A 12,817-nucleotide genomic window follows, 5' to 3' on the forward strand; every position below is an offset into this window, starting at 1 on the left:
AACAATTGAGGCTCTGTGTGCGAGGCCAGCCGGCGAGAGTGAGAGAGAAACAGAAAAAAGGAGTGTTGTTATGGTGTGCATTACTGGAAGAGACTTCTACATGCTTGTGACTTACATTCATTATTCTCCGTGGGCTACATTACTGAGCGGGGATTGGGTCTGGGCATGCATTTGCATTTGTTTATCCTTGAGTGGGATAGAAAAGGAGGAATTCGACCTCTGGCCTCAATGTGGCCACGTAGAGGACTTGAGAACTCTGTGTAACAGTGAAACATGTTCTTGTTTACTGTCATGGCAGATAAGGTAACATTCACACTGACAGCCATTTAATCACTGGAGGTCACCCAGTCACTGTGCTGTTAGTCTCTTAATAGCTTTATCCAAGTTTATCAGTACTAGATGGATTCTCTGGACATTTATCCACATTTTCTAAGCTGATTTTGGCGCAAATTCATACTATTATAGTATTAAAACACTACTGTTCAAATATTTAGTGTTTTTTTTTGATGCAGATATCTAAGACCGATAATTACTAAAGACTGAGAGAACTGGTAGCACCTGTGAGTCTTTAATGAATAAACAGCTGGAAGTATGTTCTATGCTTGATGGCCTGTTCCTTATTTCACCTCAGATCACCAACTTTAAATGAAAAACAAATGTCTTCTTGCTTTTTGGCTGCAAATCGCTGACGGTGTCAACAGCCCTTTAGTGTTACGCCCTCTGTGTTGAGTGCTGGGATTGATTTTACAGCTTGCATATGTAGCATGCAGAGATGTCTGTGATTTCTCTTCTCTGCTGCACATACTATAACAATATCCCTACCCGCTCTAACATTTGTGCGAAATTACATTCACGGATACTATAAAAAAAAACAAAAAACAGAGCATACATCACACTTGTATACTCTCTTCTTAATGCAGAACCATATATCACACTCATACACATGGCTCAGCCAGCCTCCCCCATACGCTCACACACATTCACACACAGACAGCTACCGTTTTAGCATGTGTATTTATACACAGGAATGCAGCACTCGCTGAATGATTTAATCCACAACGTAAAGAATTAACTCACTGTAGCTGCGCTCAACAACATCCTGCTTGACATGACACAAACCCATATGAAAGACACGATCAGCGCACACACACTTGTATTACCCCAGCAACAAGCTTTTTTCACACACATCACGTATGTAGTATTGCCATAGCAACAGGAGTGCACACGTCGTCTGCTCCTCAACAAAAGCTTTTCTACACCCATTCTTGGTTTTCCCACTGCCGCAGTGGTTAATTGCACTGATATTTATGCCGCTGTTAGAAGACATCCCCATTAATGCTATAATAATGTTATTATGGTATCTTTTTTCATGTCATTCCAGCTTTTTGCTAAATAAATCTTCCTCTGAATGCGTCATCTCTGTGAAAAGCATTAGTAGTGCCCTGGAAGGAACATCCTGTCTCTGTGCTCTGAGCGCCCATTTGTTGTTTACACCTCTGACTGATGCAAGTATTGTGTCAGCTCCCCATGCTGCCCACTGCCATGGCAACACTCCGCCTGCCTGTTCCCTTTCCCATCTCCCATCCGAACCAGCATCTGTCCATCCTCATATCATTATCTCTATAAAAACCTGTTTGTGATTTGAAGTAGCGTCCTTTGTGCTAGTCAGGATAGATGAGGTGTATTTGTGGTTGCCCATGCGTGTCTTGACCATTTCAAACATTGAACATTCAAACAGTGTTTAAACATTACATTTACATTTATTCATTTGGCAGACACTTTTATCCAAAGCGACACACAGTTGAGGAATGCAACAAGCAATGCATCATTAGATGGCAAGATACGTTCAAATACACATTCATATAAAAACACCCATGCAAGTCAAAATCTGTTTGTGGTGGTCAGTTTTGATTATGTGGCGGGCCACAATTAAATGTTTTATAGACTATATGTGTGGCCAGAGCTTTTTTTTATACATGGTTCTGTAAATTTGGCCTGTCTCACCTTGACACGTGCTCCAGGCTCAGGTCGGGAATCTTCAGAGGACAGGACGACATTAACGCAGGAGCTGTGCTTTTCAGAGAGGGACAGATCAGGAACACGTCTGCCCTTTGTGTGCACAAAGACAGAGAAATAGAGCGAAGGAGAGAGACAAGTGAAGGAAGCAGAGGAATGCTAATAGGAGTTCTCAGTCATGTGGAGCGGGACGGTAATGGGACTTCATTCATTCTTAATGAACACATTGTTAATTTCATTGACGTACAGTAACGGCCTGAGCTGCACTCTCTATGATGACTAGACTAGATATTGATTTGAATTCGGCACATTAGAGATTGTTTTTTTTTTTTTTTTACATCACATACGTCTTCATTTTAAACCTGCTTTTTTGACTGCGTTGGAGTTTTACATGTGGTTTTATTGAGTACTTGTGGTTATTTGTGATTAACTTGCATCTAAACACATTTCCAGCTGCTTTTGTTTCACTCAATGAGTGAACTATATTTGATGTTTATTACACAGTAATGTGATCCACAATTTTGGACCAGTAGAACTTTACTTTGGGTGGAGCTATTTAGCATGCAGCTACAGAAAGGAACAAAAAAATCTTCTATCATGGTTGTTGTAGACAAAAACTCATTTACATGGAAAAGATAGCTTGCTGTGCCTGGTTTAGGACTAAACATATGCATGTTCACTCCTTTTCTGTTTAATCTACACTGGTTGCCTGTATCTTTCCGTGTGAAATACAAAATTCTTCTGCCCACTTTTAAGGCATTCTAATGTCTTCATCCTATCTTTTTGACTACTCTCTCTTTATATTCCTTCTCGCTCAGAGTGTTCTCAGCTTGTTTATTTTCATATAAAAATACAGCATCAAACAATAGTATAAACATTCAATGTAAATTGTGATAATCGTAAATAATATCCGCAATTACAATTTCAAGGGAATGTATAATGTTTTTGTCATAATTGTGCAGCACAAATCTATACTGCAAACAATTTACACATTGTAAATTTTAAAATGGGTGTGTTCTAGTGTTGTTTATTAATGTTATGTAAGTCATTGCACATGATCACAGGCTTGATTGTTAACATTCATGCAGACTGGTTTTTAGGCTTTATATAAAACACTAACCAGCAGCTGACATGGGTTATCCATCTATAGCTGTCAGAAGTAATTGAACAGAGGAAGGAAACGTTTTATAGTTGTATTTATACCACCTCTGTCTCTAGTCCATGTGAAATCCCAGTCTCATCCAATCAGCATCAGTTTGTCAACAAACGCAGATGGTGCACAGACATGTTTTCTGGATCTAATTAGGAACCACGGTGTCATTTTACGGATATCACCCTATAGCATGTTCTTACGGATCTGCACGACACTGAACCGTGGTGAAGAGTGCTATTTATTCAGTGGCAGACACACTTCTGCAGCTTATGCCTGTCTAGGACAGCATATGAATGAAGCATGTCACATGGACAATCTGAATAAGATGTCCCTGAAACGTGATTCCTTTGGAGAGCCAGGGAACAGTATGGAACACTTCTGAGCAGCTGTTGGATGGTGAGAGGCTGTTTTTTGGGAACATGGAGATAGAGATGGCTAGAGAAAGAGTGCGAGCACCACACCCAGCCTTGTTTCCAGGCTCCAGGCCACTGGACAGTGAGCAAGAAGGGGGAAGGAAGCTGTTTTTATCTGGGTCAGAGTTTGGATCTGGAAGCACTCTCCTATTCCCCCAGTGCTGAGCACCACCCTGCTTTCACAGTGTCTTCCACTGCAGCACCATGTGGAAAATCCTGGAACATATTGCTGTTAAAGTGATGGATGGCAGCCCGGTGCGGAATGAGGTGGGGGATGGAAAGAAAAAGTGCATCTGCTCCGTCCTTCACAAGGGTGTGTGTGCATAGGGGGAGAACATGAGATTACAGCTGAAGTCCTGTTGAAGGTGCTCGACCAGACTGTAGGAATGAGATCATGTCTCACTCGTCGATTTAAATTTCATTGTCCTTATTCACAGCATTTGTCATTTGTTTGATGGTGAGCAACTTTGCATTCCTGGAAGCGTGCGTTGCTCTGATAGGAAACATTTGGACATGGAATATTACTTGTTTTATTCGGATGTTCCTCTTACTCTCATTGAGTAGAAGAGCTTATAACCTGCATGCCAGTTAATCGTGTGTCCTGCAGTGCTCTCGTTTTAAAATAGAAACTGGAATAAAGGCATGGGTATGTGTGTCTGAGTAATGCAATGGTTGTCACCAGGGAAAGAACGATATGTCCATTTATATTCGCCAAGGATTAGACACAGCGGCCATTCAACACTGTTTTTTTAGACAAACCACAGCATCTCTCGGTTCCTAAACTCCATGTAATCTTAATCAGATGCAAAGATGTTACTTCATTAGCTCATTTTTACTACTTGTGCTTTTAAATTTCAGATCTAATCAGACATTTTTTATGAGCAACAGTGCAAGACATCATGAATGGCTTATTTGATGGCAAAAAACAACAACAGGGATATGCATTGCAACCTTGAGCCCCTTAACATTTGACCACAAATATCTACATATCTCAACTACCAGTAGTGACATGCCCTGAGAAATTTAAGTGTGAACCTCATACTGGTACACAGAAATTACCCAATCAAAACAGAGTTAATTTACATATAGAACTCTTAAAGGAACATTACTATCAGAAGCTACTGGATTAATTCTTAAGGTGCAGTCAATTTACCATTGTTTAGTGAAGTTTGATTTCTTCTCACAGATTTCAGTCAAGTTCAAGTTTAAAAGTAAAGAAGTAAAATTCTACTCATTGATTTAATATGGCTTCATGGAAGTACCTGAGTTTCTGGTTTGAGATGTGTTGCCATTCACTCTTGTGCGAGCTTGTTTACACTATTTGTGTGTGTGTGTGTCAGCAGCGTGGTATTTCCAGGGCTCAATTCATGTGTTCATCAGGTCTGCTGTGGGATTGTGTAAATAACATAAGCACCCCCCATACCCCCCCCCCCACGGCCTCTCTCCACTCCGCATCACCATCAACAATTAATGGAAGTGCAGGGCGGATATCCCTCTCACCCTGCCAGACCCTGACACACATACACACACACATCTGTTTGACTGCTGGGCTCCCGCAAAGCGGAAATGTAGGGTTGCAGTGCATGAGGAGGTGTGAGAGCTTTCCTGTGCTTGTTTCAATTTCTGTGGGTCACTGGCCTTCATCAGATTGTTCAAATATCTCTGTGACTGGAAACGTTTTAGTGGTGATTGCAAAGTCTATTGCTGTTGCTCATCCTAAAGCTTAGGGGATCACTAACCTTATGGATAACGCTTTGTGGCATATCTTGTCCTGCACCATTTGGGCCACAAACCTCAACACCTCAAACCAGGAAGTTAGCAGAGGAGTGGCTGTCATTGTAAGCAGTTAGACTTGAGATTAATCTTAGACTTTTGGTGAAATTTTGCAGGTAAAATAGGTCCAGTGTTAGTAGCATCACTCACAGAGACCAAGCAACTTTATGCTGGAAAATGGCGAATTTGTGTGACCAACTATGTGGAGAGATGAGGTTGATTGAGTGACCTTCAACACTGATGTGACTTTGCATTGCATCCTTATGGTTTTGGACGTTTTATGCTGACGTTTTGTGTTTGTTTGTTTTCTGCAGGACGAGTTTGACAGTTTAAGTCCTGTTTTCAGGGACTATCCACATCTCCATGAAGAAGTCAAAGCGTGGGTGAAAGACCAAAAAGTTCAGGAAATTTTTATGCAAGGTAAGGTGGTCCCATTTCATCAGTTCTAAAAGAGCAGTTTTAACTAAAGGAAAACTTTTTTCTAAATCTTGTGCTATTTAGATGACACAGCATCATTAATTTGTGTTGAAAAGTCAACATTAACTCAAGTACCCATTTGACTTGCTTTATGGGGTTATGTCATGTGAGTTTAAATGATGATTCACATACAAAAATATTAAACAATGAGGAGAGTAGTTGCCAACTCACATTCAGTTCTAGCTCCTCTCTGGTGCAGAATGCCCAATTTCTAGGATCCAAAACAAGGCCCTTCCTTTTCATTTGGAAATGTGTGACATTACAGAAGTAAAACGAGTTTTAAAAAAACAAAACAAAAAAACAACTACAACAAAACTTGATGTGGTTTTTAAAAACGACAGACTGCTCACTGTATCTGGCTGGTTCAGGCAGAGGGTGTAGTTTTAGTCTTGGCAGAAAGTCTTGTTTACAAAGTCTATAAAAAAATTCCAGGCCCACAATTAGTGATAATTGTTGAACTTGGCAGTTGACAAGGGCAGAATGGAAAGTATCTCAAAGCCAAAGGATTTGGTGGGGAAACAGAGAACAAAACACCATCACCGTCACCGTCACCCCATGGTTTATGTGCATGTGCAAATGTGTTAGAGGGAGATGCATTTTGGGTGTTTGTAGGCACAAGGACAGTGAAGGGTTAGCTGATGTAGCAGGGCATATGAGCGGTGTGTTCAGAAGTAAGTAATGGGAATGACCTGCCCTGCACTAATGAGCTCCAGTCAATTTGGACACCTGCCAGCATTCATTGCGGCTAACAGCATATCACAGATACAAGGATTGATGTGTCATTCCCTGAGGTAAAGTTCACCCAGAATGAACAAAAGCAGAGCTTTGCAGAATGCTCACATGGAGACAGTGACCAAGTGCTATAGAGCTGTAAAAAAATAAAAATAAAAATAATAATAATAATAATAATAATAACAAATAAAAGTAGTCCATATTACTTCTGCTCTATTTTTTTAATAAATTGAAAATTAATAAAAAGCATTATGCTATGTTTGATATGCCAAACTAAAATCAAGGCACATTGTGTCTTAGCCTGTTATTTAAGCTGTGTATAGTTTTATTGGATGTGAGTTTTTGAAAGTGTTTCCGGTTCTTGATATTTTCAGGTCCCTATTCATTGAATGGCTACCGTGTACGAGTTTACAGACAAGACTCAGCCACCCAGTGGTTCACGGGCATCATCACCCACCACGATCTCTTTAGCCGCACTATGGTTGTGATGAACGACCAGGTATTATTTAATGCCTGATTCAATGTTTTAGTTCTGAGAAATGTTATGCTTTTTAATTGTCTACTTTGTAAAATGTTAACTAAATAATAATCAAATACACAATCAATATTGTTATTGTTTAAAGCAAACAAAAGCAAGCAAAAAAAAAAAAGAAGCTGTTTCTTCTGTCTCTGTGTACAGGTACTAGAGCCTCAGAACGTTGACCCTTCCATGATACAGATGACCTTTCTGGATGATGTGGTCCATTCTTTACTAAAAGGAGAGAACATCGGTATCACATCACGACGCAGGTCTCGATCTAGCCAGAATAGCAACACTGCCCATGTGAGTGTAACCTGCAAGAACACACACATATCTCACATGCCTATATGTGCTTTTGTTGCTAGATGATCAGCCCACCTGCCCTCCTGGATCAACGTTGTTTTCACTCTTATATGCCAACTTGTATTTCTGTTTGTGCTGGATGTGGTGTCTGTAGCTAGCTTTGAAGTAAAGTTCCTATGTGCTTTTTTACAGTCTTTTTTTAAGAAACCTAGAGCACACATCATTGCACCCTTCATCATTAACAAGTCTTCTCTGTTCCACCTTGTTTTTGTTTGTTTTTCTTCTCTGTTTCCCTGTTTTAAACATTAATTGGGGATATGCAAGCAGACCACAGGAGGGAGACCAAGCGGCTCTACAGGAATCTCTCAGGTACCGGGCCGCACCTCCCTCTCTCCATAGATTTAGAGCTGCTTTTATACAACCTGCATATCCCTGTCTATTTTCTAATTATTTTGCATTAATTTATTACTAAGTGCTAATTTATTACTAGTGTTTTATTACTAGTTTCCAATAAATGCTGACCCCCAATTACCATTTCACACACTGTGCTTGCATGAATTAAATGGACTTGGGGCGTAAAATGTTATTTTGAGGTACGGGGTTGGAAAGCTTTGTTAAGAGCCATAGGAACTCTTCTTTAAGCCTAGCTCTGTGACCTTTTTTTTTTTTTTTTTTTTTTTTACAGACGTGTGTAGTACAGTTGTTGCTGGAAAGGAAGTGTCTTTTTTGTATATATATATATATTGGTGGATTTTAACATAAACATCTCTCTCACTCTCTGTAACCTAAATCCATTACAAGCCATCTTATGCTTGTGTTTGCTGTTTGTGCACCCTTTTGTGTTTTTTCAGGGTCATTACACACGTGCCCAGGCCAACAGCCCTAGACCCATGATGAATTCCTCTTGCTCCACCCCCAAACAGGCCTCTCAGGGCCAGCAGCAGCAACAGTCCCAGCATGCTCAGCAGCAGGTATCCCAGCAACACCAGCAGCAGCAGTCCTCACCAGGTCAACAGCGCAGCTCACGATCTTCACGTCGGAAAGGCTCTGACAGCAGTGTTCCCGATGATGAGAAGATCAAAGATGATAAATCAGAAAGTGGAGGAAGAGGTAAAATGCTGATCGGTTATAGCAATCATACTACTACAGTGTTATGTAAATATGATTATGGTGCTTTTATTTAAAGTATGCAGGTCGGTCTGTCAGTTATTATGAAGATTTTTTTTATAAATGTTAGTAATGAGCTGTCTTCCACAACCTGTCTTTTTCTAAACATGATGAATATAGCGGATATTTGTGTTACCTGTATTCTTGATAAAGGATTAAAGGTCAGTGACTGAATTGCTTTGATTCAGTCATGTTTGGAATGTGATGAGAAATGAAACATTAATAGCAGCACCCCAATCTTGAGAAATTAAAACATAATGAATCTCTTCTAGATTGATAGGATTTTCCCTGTTATGGTTTTCATGTTATACAGAGGCTTTTATGTTTGGCATTGTCTAATGCTATACAGTATATTTAAGTTGACAAAACATTCTACTGGATAGTTTCAGTGCTAGCTTTTGGGTTGGATGGTTGCCTAGTAAAAGATCATTTAGATCCTTCCATCATAATTCCTGCAGTACAGTGTTTGGCAGGGTGTTGGGTCTTTGAGAGATGAGGTGTGTGCAGCCACTGCAGTGAAATGGACGTTTTAAGTGTGCATAAATTCTACCAGAGTCCCATCCATCACACTTCTAATGCAGCACTTAAGATTCAATCAACCTTTGACCTAAATGTACAAAATTACATCATCCTGATCCATGCTTGAATAATCAATTGCACTCAACTTGCATGGAATTGTTTGCTGGTGGCATGACTTGTGTCTGGTGTTCAAAGTTCTACCTAACAGAGTTGGTCTCTGTTTCTTTCTAGATTTGTCTAAAAATAAAAGCAAGCAGACAAACAAGAGGAGGAAAGCAGATGAAGAGGACAAGAAAAGCGGTCTCAAGAGACTCAAAACAGAGACATCTGACCTCTCTGAGAGCAGTGACTCTGAGAACTCTAATAAGCGGAGCGTAGACTCTTCATCGGAGCACAGTTCAGAGAATGAACTCAAATGCAAGAGCACTTCAAAAGTTTCAGAGGAGGAGGAGAAGTCCCAAGGATCCAAGCCTGTGGACGAGTTGAGTGTAATCAACAGGCTGTCTCCCTGGGATGAGATGCAGGATAAAAGCGCCAAGCCAATGGCCATGGAGGTGGCTCAGCTGGCAGAGAGTTCGGGAGAAAGGAGATCTCCACTGCCTCCTCCGGCCTCCTGTACACAAAACCAAGCCTCTGGACAGATAGAGGTCCAAAGCTGCATTGTCGAGATGAAAAGCACTGTGAAAACCCTCTCCAAGGACCATTATGGCACAGGAATGCCTCGGACGCACACGCCCAAGTGCGTGATTGATATCACAGAGGATGCCAACACGCAGCCTAGTTCCAAAGAGAACTCTGAGGCCGTGTCAGCACTGCTGGCATCGCAGAAGTGTGATGCCTACGTTGCTGAATCAAGACATTTGGTGCTAAACGCCACCCACTCAGAGTGCAGGAGGCCGGATGGCGAGCAGCAGCAGAATGCTCACAGCATAGGCGAAATTTCCCACTCTGAGGTCATAAGGCCGGTGACATCAGTGAGTGAGTCAGCAGCCCTGGGCGAGAGAGGGAAGCTTCAGCAGCAGTACACATCTATGGTTATTAAAATTCCTTCACTAACCGAGGACACCAGAAAGACCCATAAACTTAGTCCTTCCCCTGACTTGCCCAAACCTAAGTCCAACTCATCCCCCGACATTCTCAAGCCCAAGTGCAATCCTTCACCTGACATCATCAAGTCAAAAACCCACAGCATACATGAATCCTCCAAGCCCAAACCAAATACATCTCCTGAGGTGTCCAAACATAAACCACGCCACCCTGAAAATCCACCCACAACAGGCCGCTTGGCACTTAAACCCGAGCCAGACATAACCCGCTCCAGTTTTAAACCTGTGCCAACGAAAAGCCTGCTTGTTGTCGACAAAAATGAGCATTTTACGGTGTACCGGGACCCTGCATTGGTGCGTCCTGAATCAGATAACAACCACGTGGCTTACCTGCACCCACACCTGCATCCACTACATGGTTCTTCTCACGCCACATGTCTCACGCCCAGCTCACACCACCCGTCCCACCTCCTCCCTTCTTCTTCCATGAGCCACTCTGTGCACCACCCACACCTGCTGCCCACCGTACTGCCCACAATTTCACAAGCCTCTCTTCTGAGCAGCCATCCCCGGCTGGACTCCCCTGGACTCGGGCACTTGACTTTGGCCCACCACCATTCCCACCAGCAGCAGCAGTTCCTCCAGCAGCATCCACCCCCACAACTGCTGGCCCAGACGCATGGCGGTGCCTCGTATAACCAGCTTGGCCTCTACCCCATCCTCTGGCAATACCCAAATGGTACCCACTCCTACCCACCTGGGTACAAATGGGTACATCCAGAAAACGCTGTAAATTCAGACTCCAGCCTTCGGAGGGTATGTGTGTGCATGCCTGTCTGTTTACTAGCCATTATTGTTATAATTTATATAGACTATAATTTGCAGCAGTGTTAGCTGTTAAAGAGCCAGTAAGATGAAGATCCTAAATTTCCTATCACTGTTTATAAGTCCTGTACAATAGGTTTAAATCCATCCATCCAAACATTGTCATTTTGTCAAAATATCATTTTAAAATTACCTCAATTCTCAGAGATCCCCAAACGGTTTGCGCGAAGCTGTTCAAAAGATTCAGTTTCCTTAAACCCCACCTTTCGGTAGCATACTGTGTTCTGATAGGTCAACTGACATAGTCAGTTTTGATTGGTTGTTCCGCACACAACTTCATGGTAAACAATGCGTTAGCATCTTTTTGGGGTGAATTATGTCTTATTCCTCTCATCGCGAAGCAAACAGTAAAATAAAAAACTTGAACAGTCTCGCTGCTTTTTCTTCTGTGTGGGTGTATTCAAGCCGTGCGCTTCAGTTTGAATCTGAATAGCGCGTTCAGCGCGGGGGCGTGGTCACATTAGATATAATGAAGGGAGACGTGAAAAACGGACATCGCGTTGTTTTCATATGGATTACTTTATCACAGAATATCTGTTAGCAACACTTGTTACACTTCATTTTAATGACGTGTTTGAAAATGAAGATCAGCGCAGACAAAGGCTGCAGACAGCACACATACTGATAAGACGCTCGAGAGAAAACAAACACATAACTTCATAATCATACTTCGCGTTGTGATTCGGAGATGCTTGTTGGTCTAAATAAAGTTGGTAATGAACCCTCTTTTATGGCCAAACACTTTGAAAATCCCACTGTACTCACCGAGATTAGAAAAGCAGTCATCAGTGAAATGTTGTGAACAGAACAAAAGGGATTTTTGTACTGCTCTGGTATTGTGGTAAAAATGAATTTTAGCCATTGGTTCTTCTGATCTTCATTCTTTGGCAGTGAAAATAAAACAAACTTGCCTTTACAATTAAAAACACACCGTCTCCTCGACATGATGCTCTCACACCAACCAGAGCGTCTGTGTGGGGGGGTGGCGCAGGTCAGAGTTCCGTTTCTCCCAAGACATTAGGCGGAGATTATTATGCAAAGTGTTCCTAGTGACGTAAATCTATAACGACTCGTTTCAGCAATTCGGAGTCGACTCCTTACTTTAGAAGCCAATAACTTTATAAATCGTGTACTTTTTGGTTTAATTACTTTGCACATTGTTTACACTGATGGACAGCTACATCATACACTGTAATACAGATAATTTTTGATTTACAATCTGTGTGGCTCTTTAATTGAAATGCACAATGTTCAACTGAGGTCGTTAGAGGAGGCCTCTCTCTTGGTTCTGTAAGGGATTTTTTGTTTTGAACTCAGCCTGAAACAACCTACCCTACAGTAATAAATCATAATGTGTGTGAGCACATGCTTGTATGTGCTGTATCGTGTCTGGACACATCTCCAAGCTTTTCATGTTCATGGTAATTCACTAAATTGAGGAAAAGTCATTCTTTTGCGCAATTTGTGTGTTCTGACTTGTCAAGAGAAAAGTGTGGTTTGCCATGAGTGCATTATGACTTTCTCTTTGTTTGTGTGTGCTTGATGCAGAACACTTCCAGCCCCTGGCTGCACCAGTCCACCCCTGTAACTTCAGCAGACAGTATGGGGATTTTGAGCCATGTCCCGGGCAGACCAGCCAGTGCAGAGCCTCATCGACCCATCAAAATAAGTTCACACTCCAGCTCGCCGCTCTCCAAAACCCCTGGAGAACTCCACAAAGAGTGAGCATGCACACACTTTTGTATCCCTCTGTCTGTCATTAAAACATATGTTTAATCCATTCCCACAGTCCTGCAGTGCCTGGAAATGTGGC

At 41.8% G+C, this 12,817-nt stretch overlaps 1 protein-coding gene across 5 annotated transcripts in view; it reads left to right on the forward strand.

The window, feature by feature from the left end:
- jmjd1cb (jumonji domain containing 1Cb) overlaps positions 1-12,817 on the forward strand; it is a 136,085-nt gene that overhangs the window by 100,438 nt on the left and 22,830 nt on the right. For 3 of the 5 annotated variants that reach the window (XM_052610899.1, XM_052610902.1, XM_052610903.1), the window contains 7 exons: positions 5,670-5,775; positions 6,939-7,063; positions 7,244-7,387; positions 7,712-7,756; positions 8,239-8,497; positions 9,305-10,935; positions 12,553-12,725. In XM_052610899.1, the coding sequence (XP_052466859.1) occupies positions 5,670-5,775; positions 6,939-7,063; positions 7,244-7,387; positions 7,712-7,756; positions 8,239-8,497; positions 9,305-10,935; positions 12,553-12,725 (2,483 nt within the window). The remainder of the gene's footprint in view (positions 1-5,669; positions 5,776-6,938; positions 7,064-7,243; positions 7,388-7,711; positions 7,757-8,238; positions 8,498-9,304; positions 10,936-12,552; positions 12,726-12,817) is intronic. The other 2 variants (XM_052610900.1, XM_052610901.1) reach the window with 2 other exon arrangements.

This window comes from Carassius gibelio, chromosome A12 (assembly GCF_023724105.1).
Source record: "Carassius gibelio isolate Cgi1373 ecotype wild population from Czech Republic chromosome A12, carGib1.2-hapl.c, whole genome shotgun sequence".
NCBI lineage: Eukaryota > Metazoa > Chordata > Actinopteri > Cypriniformes > Cyprinidae > Carassius > Carassius gibelio.